Source organism: Pagrus major, chromosome 4 (genome assembly GCF_040436345.1).
Source record: "Pagrus major chromosome 4, Pma_NU_1.0".
Lineage (NCBI taxonomy): Eukaryota > Metazoa > Chordata > Actinopteri > Spariformes > Sparidae > Pagrus > Pagrus major.
The window spans coordinates 28183283-28202989 of record NC_133218.1 but is presented as its reverse complement, the minus strand read 5'-3'; the positions used below and the strand labels follow the sequence as shown (position 1 = coordinate 28202989).

At 39.9% G+C, this 19707-nt stretch overlaps 1 protein-coding gene across 1 annotated transcript; it reads left to right on the top strand.

Moving 5' to 3' along the window:
• The first annotated feature begins 10243 nt into the window (after positions 1-10243).
• Positions 10244-19133, top strand: ddx21 (DEAD (Asp-Glu-Ala-Asp) box helicase 21). The gene is made up of 16 exons (XM_073463922.1): positions 10244-10391; positions 11745-11993; positions 12198-12338; positions 12841-12916; positions 13087-13265; positions 13405-13522; positions 13752-13937; positions 14213-14358; positions 14741-14890; positions 15115-15276; positions 15564-15683; positions 16075-16148; positions 16457-16616; positions 16802-16936; positions 17381-17425; positions 18053-19133. Exons 1-16 carry the CDS (start codon positions 10308-10310, stop codon positions 18308-18310), a joined length of 2283 nt encoding a protein of 760 aa, XP_073320023.1. The 5' UTR covers positions 10244-10307; the 3' UTR covers positions 18311-19133.
• The last annotated feature ends 574 nt before the right edge of the window (positions 19134-19707 follow it).

The following is a 19707-nucleotide window of genomic DNA, read 5'->3' as shown; positions in this document are numbered from 1 at the left end:
ATTTACAGGCTAACGACTAATCAAACCTTATCTGTAACCGAAACACTACTGAACATCACCTCTCATCCAAAGGATTTCCTCACTTCTAACTAACTGGAAAGTTTCAGGCTTTAAACTCTGTATGGGAGTGTCCTTACATGTGGGGCGATGGACAAAGTGAGCCCAGTTGTGACTGGTTGTTAAGCCGTCTGGGGAGGGAACTCAGGACAGCAGGTAGGTTGGTGATAAGTAATGTCGTAGGCCACCTCCTCTTTTCAAAGACGGTTATGCCAGTTTGATGTAGATGGATTCTTTCACTCCTCTTTCAAACCATCTGTCTCCTCTGGCCAAGATGTTCACATTGTTGTCCTCAAAGGAATGATTTTTCTCCTTCAGATGTAAGTGGACAGCAGAGTCTTGACATGAGGAGTTGGCCCTCCTGTGTTGTGCCATTCGTTTATGGAGAGGTTGTTGTGTTTCCCCAATGTACAAATCTGTGTTGTCCTGGCTGCATTTGTTACAGGTCTCAATACATTAAGTACCTCAGGCAAAAATAATTTGTGGTTCAGTTCTGTTCAGGTTTCTGGTAAACACAGGTGAAAGTTCAGAGGAATGAAGACACGAACCGATGCTTTCTCTTCCCAATTTTCCTCTTTATTACAAGATCTCAAAAACATAAAACATATATATGAAACTATCCCTTGTGAATGAGTAACCTTTGTTTTGGTATACATGTTCATCATTTAATCCACTGTCCATGCCTTGTTTCAATAAGGTTCATTAGTATGGTTCATGTCCTTTTGGTCATTGTCAGTTTCACCACAGTCTTAGATGGACATTACCCTTTTGTCCAAGTGCCTTTCATCAGCATCAGTACTGTATCAATGGCTACTTCCACTTAGTGCAAATAATTCAGCCAAGAGTTAAACTCTGAAATCTCTATAAACTGACAGTGCAGTATAAAATTACATACTGATCCTTTAAACCCACTAATTGCAGTATGAAACTGTACTGACAGCAAAAACATCAACCATGTCACATAGGGAAAAAGTTTGGCTTAAATTCACAAAATTGTTTGAACCTTTAATTTTAACTAAGTGCTTTTCTGCATAAACGTCTTCATAAATCCTAGTCACAGAAATAACAAAATATCAACATATATGCCAAATGTTCAGGGCCCCAGCTTCAAATAAAATGGCTGGCAATGTACACAATCATGTTAACAGTGTGTTTAACCTCTATACAAATGTAAACGTTGTGTGCAAATTAAGTTGCGGGCAATGCGGGCACCACCATTAATCACGGTAAGCAGTTTTGAAAAATAAAGACTTAAAATAATATTATTATCAATAAACCATATTGCAAAAAAATATTACACATTTTGAGTGTACCACACATTGAACAGCATAAACTACATTACTCTGCTTTTGCTTGGGTGTTTTGTCCTTAGGATGGACAAGTTTCTGCCTCAGTGTGTTGCTGGGTTTCAAGTGAGCCAGGATATGATATTTATTGAAGATCCTCCTGAGTTTCTCAGATGTTCCTACGATATAAGGAATGACAATGTTGTTACTTTTTCCCGTCTCCTCCTCTCTGTCTGCTCTGGATCTTTTAGAGGTTTCGACAAAGGTCCAGTTTGGGTAGCCACAGGTTTTAAGTGCTCCCCTGATGTGCTTCTGTTCCTTCTCCTTCCCCTCTTTCTTTGTGGACAGAGGGCGAGGAGACGGAACAGACGCATATCTAAACTAAGAGCATTGGCTGGATGCTTTTTTCCAAAAGAATCTAACAGTGTTGAGCTATTTCCATAACCTTGAGTACTAATGCGCAGTTAAAAATGTCTACTGAGCATGAAGTAAAATCAAGCCTACTCTAAGATAGAGAGAACGAGGGGAGAGGGAGGGAGCTCAGTGTCGGACTGACATCACTATCAGGAAGCTTCATGTAAATTCAATGAAGCACAAAACAGATAATGCAGTTTGTGGAAGTACTCACCCTTTTAGTTGGAAGCCAATCACAATTAATAGTTAATAATTGTTTCAGATACTGTTCTCATAGTATCAATATGTTATCTACATAACCACGTATGAATGTTGTGGTTTTGCCTGCCTATCTGTCTCCTGATCGATTTGTTTGCTTTCCTGCCTTTTACAGACCTGTTGCTTGTTTCACAACCAAGGAAACACCTTCCTAACTTACCTGAGTTTGAGTTTTGCCTTTGAGTTCTCGTAGCTTGGCCCAAACTGTTATGAGCCTGTGAAAATAACAATTTGATGACTGGATTAAACTCCTAGCCCTCTAATTGGTCTAAAGCTTTTACTACATTGCGTGCTGTTGAAGGAAATACATTTGTGCTAAGCTTTTATTACAACCTTCAGCCAGAGCATTTCACGTTGATGGTTGAAGCATCCACTTACAAGTGTCTGAATAAAGACAAGACTATTCTCTCCTGTGCTTAGTCCTCTGTTTATCTGAAATTACCACGACAATTTGTAAGAAAAGAAAGTCCCCTTCTAGTCAAAAATGTGTTTTCTTCTTGTTCCTACAGTTGAATGTTTGAGCTATCTATCTATCTATCTATCTATCTATCTATCTATCTATCTATCTATCTATCTATCTATCTATCTATCTATCTATCTATCTATCTATCTATCTATCTATCTATCTATCTATCTATCTATCTATCTATCTGCACCAAGGAGAGTTCAACCTTAATAACAGACATGTATTGTTCCTTAGACTTTATTGACATAAAGGTATGATTGTGAAATTGCACCTTTGAACTGTGGACAAAAGTAAGACTGTTGGAGTTATTAATTATTAGGAGGTACCAGAATGCTACAGTACGTATTGTAGTTGAAACTTGGCACAAATGTATTCCTTTATAAGATACAGACAGATTAGATGAGTTTAATCCAGTCATCAAAATGTTAATTTGACAGGGTCCCAACCCCCATGTTGGTGCTTCATATCCTCACAACAATGAGCCTGAGACAGAGCAGACTGTCTCCTCTGGGTCAAGTCAGGGTGTCACACTTTGGACCAAGTTGTGTGGACTCAGAAAAAAGACTCAAACTCAAGGCAGTGGAAGTTAGAAAGGTGTTTACTTGGTGTTACATGGTTACTTCTGATGGTAGGGCACTAATGGCAGTCACATGTCTGCCGGACTCGAGAAGTTAATGTTTAGCTGGATTGTAAATACTCAGCTTAAAGTTTATTGTCACCTTTGCTTTATGTTGCAGAACATCTGTTTGGACTGGGATATTGGTGGCAAATAACTGTTGAAACCAACGTTACTGATTGCCAGGACTCAACTTCTCTCTGAGGACCATGTTTCTTTATTTTATTTGGAGCATGCGCAGTGTATAACATGACCTTTTGTTTTAAGATGCAGGTTAACAGCTTAAAATAAATGGCTGCATTAGTTTGTGTTTTACCTATCATCAATATAATATTTAAGTTTTCTATGCAACAAAAAGCCCTTTTTTACATAAAACATTTGACTTGTAGGCAAACCACAGTGTTTAGCAGCAGTCTCACAGGGCCCCTCTGATAAAGTTATGGTAGGTATCTAGCTGATGTGTCCTATGCTACCCTACCATATCCTGTCCTTTCCTGTCCATTGACACACATTTTCACTGAATGAGCCCAGCAAAACAAACAAACAAACAAACAAAAATGACGAGGCCACTTGGTGGTAAGCTTGTTCTGAACAACATAAAAAAAACAAGATACCATTGCCATTCAGCATTATTACAGATGGACTGTCAGGCCAGGTGCACTGTCTCAGTATCATGTCTTTCTTTCAAAAGAATAACATCAACGTATAATAGACACAGCGGTCTACATCACTTCAGGACCTATTTAGATACAAAGCAGACAGTCACCACAGGCAGTGATGCAGGCTGGTGCTGAGATGTGGTAAACAATCTCACATAGTGACTGATTTCTTCACAGTTAAAAGACTAATTACAGATGTTTCGCCCACCAGTTGCTGTCCCTGTTGTGATTTAGTGTAGCTACTCCTTTAAAATAAACCACTGCACCAAAATCATCTGAACATAATTCCCACAAAGCCTAGTGCTTGACAGGGTATTATGTGTTATGTTTGCTGTTTTAAGCTGCAAATATTAAAGTGAAGTGGATGTTCCATTACTTGAGGACAACGGTAATCAAGACGTTATCCTGCTGGCATGGGGCCTCAGATCCGGTTTGGTCGGGACTGCCAACCTTGCCCCCGCTGATGTTAAAGCAGGCATCCTTTTAAAACTAAAACTTGCCAAACAAAGTGCTCTCCATATTACTACACCTCCTGTTGTTTTGTCTACATCCTGATCATAATGAAGAAAATTTGGTGCCATTAAGTATAGAATTAAAGCAAACAACAACCCTGCATGATGTGTGAGAGAGAGGGGCTCCACTTTTATATTAATGGACATTCATTTATATTGGCTGGATTATTATTCTTACCCTATTTAAATGTTCTGTGTTGTGTGATGGTCTTAACGAGAGCCACAAGCCAAAATGCACTGGTTACATTACAAAGTCGTTGTCAATACTACTCAAGCTCATTCTCCACGAATCCGGCAAGCAACTTCTACATTTACAAAAAACTTCAAAATAAGCATCTGCAACGAGTATAGAGTAATAATTTGCACAAGCAGATTAATTTTTCAGAAAAACAAGATCGTTGCTTAAACGCAGGTTCATAGCTACCATTGAGGACACCGATCAGGACTTGTAGAGCAGAAACGCACTGGTTGAATTTTTGAATTAGGGAGAGGCCAACATGTCCTTCACATCAAACACATAATAGATTCAAGCCTGTAGCTTGGTGTCCTCGATGTGCAATGGCCACCCTGATACAATGGCTGGCCATCCTAATGTTCATCTTTGTGTTGGCACTGACATGATTTTCTAAGCAATTATTGTTACTCTGAAAATGCAATAAAGTATGGGGCACCGCTTGTAAAGTTGCGCACGCTAAAATAAACAGCAACTTTTTCCCACAGATTTAACATCTAGCATTTAGATTTAACATTTATATTTAAATTTAACATTTAGATTAAGATTTAAATTTAACATTTAGATTTAGATTTAACATTTAGATTTAATACTTAACATTTATATTTAGATTTAACATTTATATTTAAATTTAACATTTAGATTTAGATTTAACATTTAGATTTAATACTTAACATTTAGATTAATATTTAAAATTTAGATTTAAATTTAACATTTAGATTGAGATTTAACATTTAACATTTAGATTTAACATTGACATTATATTTTTACAAGAAAAGTAAATATCACAAAGTTCACAAATATTGCTGTAAATCTGGTCAAAAGTAACATAAAAAAATTCACATACGTTTTTTAAACGTGGTTTGTTGCTAAATGTGGCGAAAAGTTGCTGTTTATTTTAGCGTGCGCAACTTTACAATCGGCGCCCCATAATAAACTGCATAGATTCATACTATAATCTTCAAAATATTCTTGCAGGGGAGCCTAGCACGGCTATGACGCATGACCTCAGTATTTCTACAATCCTGGCTACAGCCCTAGTTAAAAGATAAGGTTAATAAGTATGGAAGAATTATCCTATCTTTATTCAAGAGCATAGATTTTCAGTCTGAGAGCATGATTTCATTCCTTTTCAGTGACACAGCTCCTTCTCGTGCTCAGATTTATTCTCCTCACGCTCACATTTTGTGCTCGCACTGAGATGTTTGCTGCTTTCTTTCAAAATGTGTGCTTGAACTAAAAAATCACATGCTTGTGCTCACTTGGGTGCGTTCCTTCGCACTTTTTTTGAGTGCTCCGCAGGGGCAGGCATATGGTCTGTTTGTAAAACTGCTTCTCTCAAAATACACCAATTTACCATATTAGCCAGCTATTTGAATCGTCACCTATTTAAGACGCCAGCATATTTAGGATATTGTATAATTCATCTTAAGTAATCCTAAAAAGAGTTATCGTAATTTAAATTTTTCGGCAGGCCCTGCCGAAAAGTGACTGCACCCTACAACTCTGGATTGGGAGGGGTTACATTCTCTGTCTTTTCAGCATTAATAGTAGAGGAAACCAGGTGCATGTACAGTGAATTTGGTCAATATCACTCCTTGCAATAAGGACTTACAGGGTGCAGTCACTTTTTGGCAGGCCCTGCCGAAAAGTGACTGCACCCTGTAACTCTGGATTGGGAGGGGTTACATGCTCTGTCTTTTCAGCATTAATAGTAGAGGAAACCAGGTGCATGTACAGTGAATTTGGTCAATATCACTCCTTGCAATCCAGAGTTACAGGGTGCAGTCACTTTTCGGCAGGCCCTGCCGAAAAGTGACTGCACCCTACAACTCTGGATTGGGAGGGGTTACATTCTCTGTCTTTTCAGCATTAATAGTAGAGGAAACCAGGTGCATGTACAGTGAATTTGGTCAATATCACTCCTTGCAATAAGGACTTACAGGGTGCAGTCACTTTTTGGCAGGCCCTGCCGAAAAGTGACTGCACCCTGTAACTCTGGATTGGGAGGGGTTACATTCTCTGTCTCTTCAGCATTAATAGTAGAGGAAACCAGGTGCATGTACAGTGAATTTGGTCAACATCACTCCTTGCAATCCAGAGTTACAGGGTGCAGTCACTTTTCGGCAGGCCCTGCTGAAAAGTGACTGCACCCTGTAACTCTGGATTGGGAGGGGTTACATTCTCTGTCTTTTCAGCATTAATAGTAGAGGAAACCAGGTGCATGTACAGTGAATTTGGTCAATATCACTCCTTGCAATAAGGACTTACAGGGTGCAGTCACTTTTCGGCAGGCCCTGCCGAAAAGTGACTGCACCCTACAACTCTGGATTGGGAGGGGTTACATTCTCTGTCTTTTCAGCATTAATAGTAGAGGAAACCAGGTGCATGTACAGTGAATTTGGTCAATATCACTCCTCGCAATAAGGACTTACAGGGTGCAGTCACTTGCCGAAAAGTGACTGCACCCTACAACTCTGGATTGGGAGGGGTTACATGCTCTGTCTTTTCAGCATTAATAGTAGAGGAAACCAGGTGCATGTACAGTGAATTTGGTCAATATCATTCCTTGCAATCCAGAGTTACAGGGTGCAGTCACTTTTCGGCAGGGCCTACCGAAAAGTGACTGCACCCTACAACTCTGGATTGGGAGGGGTTACATTCTCTGTCTTTTCAGCATTAATAGTAGAGGAAACCAGGTGCATGTACAGTGAATTTGGTCAATATCACTCCTCAGAAATCCAGAGTTATAGGGTGCAGTCACTTTTCGGTAGGGCCTGCCGAAAAGTGACTGCACCCTATAACTCTGGATTGGGAGGGGTTACATTCTCTGTCTTTTCAGCATTAATAGTAGAGGAAACCAGGTGCATGTACAGTGAATTTGGTCAATATCACTCCTTGCAATACAGAGTTACAGGGTGCAGTCACTTTTCGGCAGGGCCTACCGAAAAGTGACTGCACCCTACAACTCTGGACTGGGAGGGGTTACATTCTCTGTCTTTTCAGCATTAATAGTAGAGGAAACCAAGTGCATGTACAGTGAATTTGGTCAATATCACTCCTTGCAATCCAGAGTTACAGGGTGCAGTCACTTTTCGGCAGGCCCTGCCGAAAAGTGACTGCACCCTACAACTCTGGATTGGGAGGGGTTACATTCTCTGTCTTTTCAGCATTAATAGTAGAGGAAACCAGGTGCATGTACAGTGAATTTGGTCAATATCACTCCTTGCAATAAGGACTTACAGGGTGCAGTCACTTTTCGGCAGGCCCTGCCGAAAAGTGACTGCACCCTACAACTCTGGATTGGGAGGGGTTACATGCTCTGTCTTTTCAGCATTAATAGTAGAGGAAACCAGGTGCATGTACAGTGAATTTGGTCAATATCACTCCTTGCAATCCAGAGTTACAGGGTGCAGTCACTTTTCGGCAGGCCCTGCCGAAAAGTGACTGCACCCTACAACTCTGGATTGGGAGGGGTTACATTCTCTGTCTTTTCAGCATTAATAGTAGAGGAAACCAGGTGCATGTACAGTGAATTTGGTCAATATCACTCCTTGCAATCCAGAGTTACAGGGTGCAGTCACTTTTCGGCAGGCCCTGCCGAAAAGTGACTGCACCCTACAACTCTGGATTGGGAGGGGTTACATTCTCTGTCTTTTCAGCATTAATAGTAGAGGAAACCAGGTGCATGTACAGTGAATTTGGTCAATATCACTCCTTGCAATCCAGAGTTACAGGGTGCAGTCACTTTTCGGCAGGGCCTGCCGAAAAGTGACTGCACCCTGTAACTCAAAGCGGTGTAAAATCACATTGCAACAACGATAACAACAACAACAACAATAAAAGTGGCAAGGTAAAGCATCTACCCTCATCAATTGTTGACAACTAGCCTACATTATGGAAACATCAGGTTACTTTTTTATCTGCGCCGTTCTTTTTCCGTAGCCTCTTCACTTGGGCTACAGGACTGCACAGTAAAAAAAAACATTTCTCTCGGTGCTGCGTCTGCCAGCTGACCCGTAGTAGACCTACGCCCACTTCCTCTGAACTGATGCGCGTTCCCGTCGGGGGCAGTCGTTTTTCGGCAAGCAGTCTCTTCTCGGCACTACACCTGTACCGGCGGCGCGGAGCGAGGATGTGTCGATCTGAGCACGCAGACTTTAGATCTGAGCGCGCACAGGACATATTTGAATGCGAGCGAAATTTTTGTGTGCAAGAAGAAGATGTGTGAGCACAAGCATGTGATTTTTGAGTTCAAGCACACATTTTGAAAAAGAAAGCAGCAAACATGTGAGCGTGAGGAGAATAAATCTGAGCACGAGAAGGAGCTGTGTCACTGAAAAGGAATGAAATCATGCTCTCAGACTGAAAATCTATGCCCTTGAATAAAGATAGGATAATTCTTCCATAAACAAGGTCTTGTAAAAACAAGTTAAGTTGCAAGTGCGCCATCTGCTGGGCAGTTACTGTCATTACTGTTTTGATGTTCACTGCAATCTTCTCATTAAAGAGGCAGTGTGTTTTCTGCTGCGACTCTATGACGTCATCAGCTGAGAAGATGAACCGTGTTTAACCATGTTCAGTTGAGCTTTCCTCTCGGTCCACTCCAACTCTGAAGGCTGGAGACCTTTGTGTTTGCCACTGCCTTTTGTTGAGGCAGTTTTAAGGTTTTGATCAATATCTTAAACTGCACTGTAACTTTTATTGTCTTGTCTTCTTTAAACCTATCCTATTTTAGCTTATTTTTCTTTTTTAAACTTGTTTCATTGTTTCGTTTTTTGATGTCTTCCTGTTTGTTTTAATGTATTTTAACCCTCATGCAACTGTTGATGCATTTTATGTTTTTATTTTTTATTTTTTTACTTTGGCTGTATTAATGCAAATTGCATACAGTTTGGTGTTTGTTATTGTTTTTCGATTCAATTTCAACCTTGGCTCATATAATATGTCTATAATACACTGTGTATATTACAGACAGACAGACAGAACCATTGTACATATTATATTATACTATTAAAACTCATTAAAACTATTTTTTTCATCCTACTGTCATTACAGCATTAAAACATGCATCCGATATTATCAGGCTTTCATTCTGTGGTCCTGGATGAGAATTTTAATATCTTTCATTAGATATTTACCTGTATTTTGCCCATACACCCATACATGCTATTTCCCTTGTGTCCTGTAGGGGGCGTTGCCTCGTAATAAAACTTAACTCTCATGCAACTTATAAAAGACCACATTTAGTACAGTCAAACCTTTTGCACAGCTATAAAAATACTATAGATTAAGAGTATGGAAGATAATAATTTTTGTTTTGTTTTTTCATTTAAAAAAACAGTGGCATCATGTAAACAAACTGGTATTTAATAGGGTTAAAATCCTGAAAATGAATGAATATTTAGTATTTGCTATCAGGACTGATGATGGTTGACAAATGGAATACAATAAAACAATACTGATATATAGTATTTTGTTTTAATGTATTTGCATGTCCTTGCAAAGCCCTTTGAAGTACATTGTGTCTGAATTGTGTTATACAAATAAACTTCCTTTGAGTTGTAAACTAAGAAATGTTGATTTAAGTGTATGTATCGCACACTGTCTCCGTGTATTTTGATCGGCGGGTCCTGGTGTGAGTCACGTCCTCGCCTGCTCTGCCCCGTGGTGTCTGTCTATCGCCTCTATTTCTATGTCTCGCTCGTGAACACGCGTCCACGCGCAGCCGTGCGCGTTCCTTTCCGTCCGCGTGCCCGTGGGTTAGCCTGTGTGTCTGCGTTGAGGGTTTCCAACAGGGGAGAGAAATGCCGACAAAAATCATATTTGACACCGAAGACCAGGCCATGGAGGACGTTGTAGACACTGCCGCGGAGGCCAAAACCTTGAAGGTGAGCGGAGCGGGCCGTGACGCCGCCAGCAGACTGAATATCATCCGTGTAGCTCACACGACGTCCTGCTCCATGTTTGACAACATGTGGCTGAACGTGCTAACCGGCTAGCTAACTGTTAGGAAACCAACGCAGGATAGATTTGTTTCACGACTCTGGTGCTAGTAATGATTAGTAACGGGGTTTAATCGTCAGTGGTGTGAATTAAGGATGTAAATGTGACCCGCTTCTAATGAAAAGTTAGCATTCGTGGTTAGCCTAGCCAGAAGATCTCATGGTATGCCCATGTGTTGGTGAGAGCTGATGTGCGGATCACGTGGATTCACGGCTTGACAACGTGCAGGCCTGCTGGAAACTGCTTACATCTGTGTGTCCGTGCTGCGGGCGAGGCTTGATGACGTGTTATACAGCTGGGCTCGTCAGCTGTTAAAGTATACAAAACAACCCGCTCTTTACAGTAACACGAGAAAGTTAAAGTAATGTAAATCTGCTACAGGTTGTTATATTTTATTTGTGATTATTGATATTTTTTTGATATTTATTATATTTTTCATGCTCCTCTTGCAGAGAGAGAGAAAAATTAAATTGGGATTGTTTTGGCAAACTACCATCTCCAAGGTCCAGACCTGAACTGTAATGCTTATCTGTTTATATATGCTTTGATTCATTGTGTACTCTATGTAGTGTCTAAAAGTATGAACAGTAAGTAATAACAAGTCTAGAAACCAAAGTGAGTTGGCACAACAGTCTAAAAAGTCTAAAGGGGTTTCATTAAGTGCATTGTTTATTTTACTATAGTGCATCCTTGGTAGGAAGAAAAATACAGTTCAGTATTAAATATGCGCAACAGTTCTATTTAATAGACAATAACACCCTCTTTAGTTAGGTAGGTACTTGTTTACCTAAAAACAAAATATGATGGATTAAATTTTAATTAGTTCTATTCGTTCATTCAAATTATTATAAGGACATAGTTATTGAAATTTTCAAAAAAGGTGTCCAGTTAGGTCAGTGCTTCAACTATGAACTCATCCTGGAATTATTCAGGGGTAATTCAAGTAATTATGAGAAATCTGAATAAAGTCACCACACGGTGTTGAATTGACAGGGTTTTTTTTAATTTATAAACAATATATCATTTTGACTTTCTTCAAAAATGATGTAACAAATCTGATGTTATGTTCTTTAACCACTGGTAAATTGTAGCTTACCACTTATAACCATCTATAATTAAAAGATGTTTGTTAAACTATGTGATAACAGCAGATTACTCCAGCTGAAAGGATACAAACTTCAGTCACTGCACAGTATTTGTTCTAACTGAAACCTGTTTAATGTTATTATTTCTGTAAGATCAAGGCCAAGGAGGCCAAGAAGCTGAGGAAGAAGCAGCAGCTGGAGGACCAAGAACAGCAGGAGGACCCAGACTGTGAACCACCAGCACCAAAAAAGAAAAAGAAAAAAGACAAGCTGGCAGCGGACCAAGTAAACGGCCATACAGATGAGGCAATAGACATGAATGGCGACATGAATGGAAACAGTAATGGCGTTGAAACACCAAAGAAGAAGAGCAAGAAGGAAAAGACTGAAGGAGACTCAGAGGTAAATAGCTAAGTAGATAACAAACTATATTCATTGCCTGTCAAGTGGTTTTGTTGGTGTTGAAAAATCTGTTCTCATGAATAGTGGAAAAGTTATAGAGACAATTGAAAACAAATGCATAATTTCTGTCTTTGCTCTGGTGTAGACAGGGTCATACTCTGTCCTTTGTTTAATACTGACTCCACTTTTATCTTGTGGGTGTAGAAAAAAAAGAAAAAGCAAAAGAAAGCAATCGCAGAGGAAGCAACCAACGGACATTCCACCCCAAACACCCCAGTTCAGACACCCATTCAGACACCGGCGCAGTCGAGTGAAGAATCAGCTAGCGACAGCGAAAAAGAACCGGTATGACTGCAAATTAATTTTGGACACGTTTTTGGTGATACTCCATGTATGATGACTTGGTGTTTGCGGTAATCTGAATAACTATTCTGTTGGATGTTTGAGTTCTGTTGGTTGGTTGAAGAACAATCAAGGTGTCCCCTATGGAAGCTGTTGTTTAATCCTTATTTTAGGTATTACAATATGATAATATTATGCTGGTGTATTTTAGTTTGTTATATCGCAATATTACACGATTGTACTCATAAATTAAGTAACAAAGAAACCGCAAGATGACTGCAAAGCAACTAATTTTACAACTTAGCACGTCTTGAAAGCATTTAAAAGTTTCAAAAATGATATCAACTTATATTATTCTCATTCATTTGATTTGATTGTTATACTCATATTACATTATCTTTGATTGTTCAACGTTTGCCTCAACGCGTTTGGTTTTTATTAACAGCCATTCCTCAAAGTCAGCTGTAGGGTAACAGTCACATAAACTGACTGTTTATTTCTTTAGGAGGAGACACCAGAGCAGAAGGAAGGGGCCTTCTCCAACTTCAGGATCTCCCAAGTCACCATCGATAAACTTAAAGGTAGATATCATATTTACATTTTTACTCTCAAGATATAGAACTGTACTATATGTATGTTTATACCTTAGTTGTTACCGCTGTGGCTCAAGAGCAGAGAGGCCCTGGTACATGTCCAATATCCTGTTTGCTGCTCTGCCCCCAAAAAACCTTTCTTTCTGTCACTTTCTCAGCTCGGGGAGTCACTTACCTGTTTGACATTCAGGCGAAGACATTTAATCCTGTATATGATGGAGAGGACGTAATTGCCCAAGCCCGAACAGGAACAGGGAAGACTTTCTCATTTGCCATCCCCTTGGTGGAGAAGATCCAGAAGAGTACGGTGGACTACGCCAGAGGCCGGGCTCCCAAGGTGCGCGCACACACAGACACACACACACACACACACACACACTTTCACACAAATGACTGAAGACAAACATCAGTCCCACTATCAGTTGCTCTCTGTGTATGTTTGTGTATGACTGAGTCTCTTCTCTGTTTGTCTGTAGGTCCTGGTGTTGACTCCAACCAGAGAGTTAGCCATCCAGGTCGCTAAGGACTTTAAAGATGTTAGCAAGAGAGTCTCTATTGCTTGTTTCTATGGAGGCAGCTCATATATGCCACAGAGTAAGTGTTATGCAAAAATACAAATATGTCCTTAATAGCAGTAATTCTGAAAGCATTCAAATAATTGAATATGTTCATCTATTTTCTTTGGGTTCTTGATATTTAATGTTATTTTTTATGTTGACTATTTAAATGCCAGCTCAGCTCAGTGTCTTTTTTCTGTTTGGCTGTTTGAACAACATACTTCATGCATTAGTATTAATAATGACACTCCTCTCCTTCTGTCTAGTCGAAGCTATCCGTAATGGTATCGATGTTTTGGTCGGTACCCCTGGTCGCACTAAGGACCACCTCCAGAACAATAAACTCGACCTCTCTAAAGTGAAGCATGTCGTTCTGGATGAAGTAGACCAGATGTTGGACATGGGATTTGCAGAACAGGTTGAAGAGATTCTGGCCTCATCATATCAGAAAGGTAAAGTAAATCTGTGTGTTTTTGTTGCCTTGCATACAGTATACAAATTGTATGTGTTCCTGTTTTTTGTGTTTGTGTTCATATATGTGTATAGGGTTTAGTGTTAGGATTTTGCTTTGTGTGCTGATTTTTTTAAAATGTAGTTTTTAGCGTCTTGAGCCAGATGCAACATAATTTCGTTCCACTATGTACCTGTCTGGTATAGAGTGTAAATGACAATAAAAGGAAGCTTGATATATCGATTATGTTTTCTGTGTGTTTGTGCTCGTCTCCAGACTCCGACTCCAACCCGCAGACTCTTCTGTTTTCGGCCACCTGCCCCCCCTGGGTCTACGAGGTTGCCAAGAAATACATGAGGCCAGGGTGCAAACATGTTGACCTGATTGGCAAGAAAACACAGAAAGCTGCAACAACTGTGGAAGTAAGTGTGTGTGTAAGAGAGAGAAAATCAGTTGGCAGAGGTGAAAGAGGTAACCGGTGTGTGTTGGGTTTAGTTTGACAAGCGTTACAGTGGTCTTTTTTATTATTTTTTTTTAGGCTTAGGTCTCTCAGTTGCCTGTAAGCAGGGACAGTTAAAGCCTGTAAAATCCACTCACATGTATCTCCACCAGAAAAGCCAAGCAAGTTAATGTGCAGTAAAAATTGCGGTATTTATCACTGTCAACACCAGTGGAATTATAATGAAGTAAGAGTTAAAGTCTGCCAGCTGGATTAATGAAAATGCCTCTGTTCTCACTCCCTGGTTTCCCTCTCTCTGTCTCTCTCTCTCGCTCTCTCTCTCCTATGTGTCTCTGTCTGTGTAGCATCTGGCCATAACTTGTCACTGGTCACAGCGTGCAGCCGTGCTCGGTGATGTGATCCAGGTTTACAGCGGCAGCCACGGCAGAACCATTGTGTTCTGTGAGACAAAGAAAGATGTCAACGAACTTTCCTTGAATTCATCCCTCAAACAGGTAGACGCACACTTAAACATACGTAAACACACTTATAGATTGTAAAATGATCAATGGACATCACGTCATTGAATGAGAATTAGTTTGAGAATGGCTGTCGTCTCACCTTTGTTTTCTGCTTTTAGTTTCTAATTTTTGGTGCATAGTGTGTCACTTGAGCTATGTAGAAGTGAGCAGATTCTCAAGCGTACATGTCTCATTTTTATTTTGTTTGTATGTTTCAGAGTGCCCAGTCCCTCCATGGTGATATTCCACAGAAACAGAGAGAGACAACGCTGAAGGGCTTCAGGAATGGGGCTTTCGAGGTTCTGGTTGCCACCAACGTGGCAGCTCGTGGATTGGACATCCCTGAAGTCGATCTAGTGGTCCAGTGTTCTCCGCCCAAGGTGTGATGTGATGCCAATAACCTGAAACAATTTTCTAACCTGAGCACATCTTTGCATTTTTTGGACGTGCTAGTGCTGTGTTATTTAAATTGTATTTTAGATTTAAAAATATGTTTTTAAGGACTGCTAGAATTTAAAAAATGAAAACCGCTGCAGTATACTTCACTCTTTGCAGATGAATATTGGTGCATCCTTGCTTATTATCAGTGTTGCATAAATTATCATTCATAAAGGCCTGTCACCTTTACTTTCTTTGAAAATGTTTCTGTCTCTGTGGTTTTTTTCAGGATGTGGAGTCATACATCCACCGCTCAGGGCGTACTGGTCGAGCAGGGAGGACTGGAGTCTGCATCTGTTTCTACCAGAGGAAAGAAGAGGACCAGCTGCGCTACGTGGAAAACAAAGCGGTATGTGTCGTTTTAAGTTCAGGTGAAGTAAAATAAGACGGGGGCAAGGAAGAATGTTGAGTTCAGTTGTTTGAGCAGCTATGTAAAAATAGAAAAATACTTTCAGCCATGTCTGTGCTGCATGGGATGAAAATGGTCAAGAAGGTACAGAAAGAAGGGGATGAAAAACATAGGAAGTGTTTCATAAGAGAGGCCGGAGACGAAGAAGGTGCTGCTGTGCTAAAATCGAAAAACGGACTGAAATTCGTTTGGAGATGGTGTGTAAAGTTACATGTTATTGACGAAGAAGCAGCTTTCAGATATTGTATGCAATCTGTGTGACTCTGCTTCAGATGTTTCTATAGTGACTATAAAACTAAATACATTTTAATTGTTTTTTTTTTATTTTCAGGGCATCACATTCAGAAGAGTTGGCGTTCCCACCGCCAATGATATCATCAAGTCATCAAGCAAGGATGCCGTCAGGTGGGCAATTCTAGACAGAAAGCCAAGTGGAACCATTTTTATATTTTGCTTTGGATGAATAAAACAACTGTACTTATTACAGTTTGAGACCTTGGACTTTGTCAGACACATCGTTTGGTTTATAATGAGGAGTGCTAATCATTACTTAGGCAACTTAGTGGCCTAGCTGTTACATAAACTTTTAACAGTGGCTCCAAGAACCCTCTGCCCTGCTGAAATCCCCTTAATCATGTTGCCGGTCAGTGTGAAACACATTTCCTGAAAGAAAGAAAAAGATTGTAATGAATTTATTTCTTTATTGCGTCCAGGTTTCTGGACTCTGTTCCAGCCGCAGCTGTTGATTACTTCAGAGTGTCAGCTGAGAAGCTGATTGAGGAAAGAGGGGCAGTCGACGCATTAGCTGCCGCCCTGGCCCATATATCTGGAGCCACAAGTCTAGAGCAGAGGTCACTGCTCAACTCTGATGCTGTGAGTTTGGTTTGGCTTTACTGTCGTCATAAACGACCTCCACACAGCACACTTACACACACAAATATATTCACACAAAACAACAAAAGAAACAAAAAGGATATATACACAGAAATGCATGCATTATAGTAACTAGTACCTAATTCCACCTAACTAAACCTAACTTATTGCTTCTGTTTTTGCAGGGTTACACAACTGTGCAGTTGGTATGTTCTCAGGAGCTGCACAATCTGGGTTACGTCTGGAGAAGCATCAAAGAACAGCTTGGAGAACAGTTTGAGAACCACATTCACAGAATGACCTTCCTTAAAGGCAAAACGGTATGTAAAAAGACAAACGTGTGCATATGTGAAGTGCTGCTTCAGTTTAAAGACATTTGTTACAGTATTTGTTACAGTAGTGTGGGGGCCACTGGAACTTTTTAGATTAATCTTGTCAAATTCTACCTTTGTCTTGGATCCCACTTGGAGTAGGTCCCCACAATGCCATAAATGAAAGCAATAGACTTGGCAAATGAAAAAATAAATGGGGAACCTGTTCGTAAATCAAAATGCAAATTGAGAGAAAAACCTGTGTAATTCATTAAAAAAAAAAAAACACGTATTGTCTAGTTTATATGTAAATTCAGCTGCTACAGCCACACACTAATTATCCACAGCAAGTAAACAGCAAAACATCTGTTAGTAAAAAATAAATGCGTGAAGCCTTTCTGTAGGTGTGAGACAGAAACACTCACCATCTCACCCTTGTTCTGTTTGTTTCAGGGGGTTTGTTTTGATGTCCCAGCTGACAAAGTCAAGGAGATGCAGGTGAGAACAACAGCAAAAACTCTTTTAAGATGTCATGTGGACTGTTTATAGTCCGTTTAAGATTAAAGGAACGCAAATGAGTACCGTATTTCCTCAAATAAGCCTTGTATTCCCCTCTCCCATTTTCCCTGTTAAAGTTACTGCAGTATGTTGTTAATACAAATGTAACACTTTCTGTATCCATTTTAAAATAAAAGCCCTGTAGCATTTCAGTTGACAGAAACCTTTCCTTTTTTAACATGGCTTTTATTGTGAAACACTAACATTAAATAACACTTTAGAAAAGTAATCCAGAACAGTAAGATGCAGGAAACAGTATATTTTTTGATTAATTAATTTAAAGCAATGGAAATATGGCTTTTGTTAGTTGGCATGCAAATTATATGACACCCATGGCTGGCAAGTTTATCCAGCATTACATTTTTTTTCCTGGCCTGTATCTTGCACTGACCTGTAATTGTTCATGTCGACCCTCCTGCCATTATTCGAGATCTGGCTTTTATTTGACTACAGGCTCATATTTGAGGAAATACGGTAATCGAAAATCAAAATAATATATTTCGACAGTGTTGACAGACTGTGGTTGTCCTCCTAACGTCCTTTTCTCCCCGTTTGATGCTTTCACAGGACAACTGGAAGGATGGTCGCCGTTGGCAGCTGACTGTAGCCACAGAGCTCCCAGACCTGGAGGAGAAGCAGTTCAATAACAGAGGCTTTGGCGGCGGTAACCGCGGTGACAGAGGAGGAGGGTTTAGAGGTGGAAGGGGGCGGAGTTTCGGTGGCTTCCGGAACAGTGGTGGCGGAGGCGGAGGTGGAGGCGGCTATGGCAACAACAGAGGAGGAGGAGGGCACAAACGCAACTTCAGCCAAGCTTTTGATTATTGAAGTGCCAACATGTGGACTGATGAGACTGACTGTCACTCATCTGGGCTGGCAGTGATTTTTATTGGCTGTCAGTGAGCGCGAATGATGTATGGCTGGTTAAAATGTCCAAGATGCTAAATTGAAAGTTTTCAAATATTTAGAAGGGTTATATACAGTACATTCAACTACCAATTCCCGCTCTCTGAAAATAACTTGAACATCACATGTTATCTGAGAAATCAGATTTATTTCCACGTAGCCATCATTTAAGATCAGATTTTCTGTGTGCTGTGTATCCACGCAGCACCGCTGGCAGCCATTCTGTAATGCCGGTTGTGTGCATCTTTTCGGACACTTAAGTTGTATCTCTTGAAATGACACGTTCCTACCAGCAGAGTTACACTATTTAGATGCCATGTGTTAACTGGCAAAGGGTCAAAAAAATTGACTAATCCACTTTAAAAGTTTGAACGTGTCATCCATTGAGGTAAAGTGTTACTCTTTTTATATTGGATGTTTGGGGAACTGTGACAGCAGCAAACATGTCTTGTAAACATGCAACTTGTAACAGGACTACACTTGATAACTGTAAATTACCATTAAGGAGCACTTTACCACAGACACTGTCATGTTTGAGGCACTGTGTCTGCACAGAAAAGTGATGAAGTGGTTGTTAACCTTTACAGTTGTGCTTAGTGTTGGACTGCTGCCTTCACCTCAGCTGAATACTGCTCTCCCCAAATATATTGGATGATTGCTTTGCAATTGCCTCTATTTAATAACTGTGTCTACTTCTTCCATTCATTTGAATGAAATGACTTTTCATTAAAAAAAGGTCAACTGAGGTTGTTTTTTGTCTTTTTTCATAAGGGGTGTGAAATAAAACACAAATACAAAAGGTTTAAGGTATAATTTTCAGTGTTAACTGCCTTGTAAGAACACTAAAAATGTAAAATGATTTTATGTTTTAGAGTCGGGACTGCCAGGAGAGAACACCAGACCTAGGAGAAATTAAATTATAAGTAACAATAGGTCGCACTACCTGCTCTGTCTTAACCTTTGTCACTAAATCCCTTTCAGTGAAGGATTGTGGTGCACAACAGACAAACTTGGCTCTCTCCCTGTAACGCCACATCTACAAACCAGTGGTATGAGCAACATAAATAAGAGATGCTTGTTATAAGTCAGACCTCGTAAGTTTAATTTGGATATGTTTGAATACAATTTATACATAAAAGGCTGAATTTCTTACATTTATTTTAATTGAATCAGTTTTACATACAATTTGTATACATAATTGGTAAACATAATTACGCTGATACCGTCTTCATACAATGTTAAAAAGTCAACACATGCAAATGACATCAAACGAGAATATATTGTGTAAGGTCAAAGTAAAATGTAAAAATATTTCATGT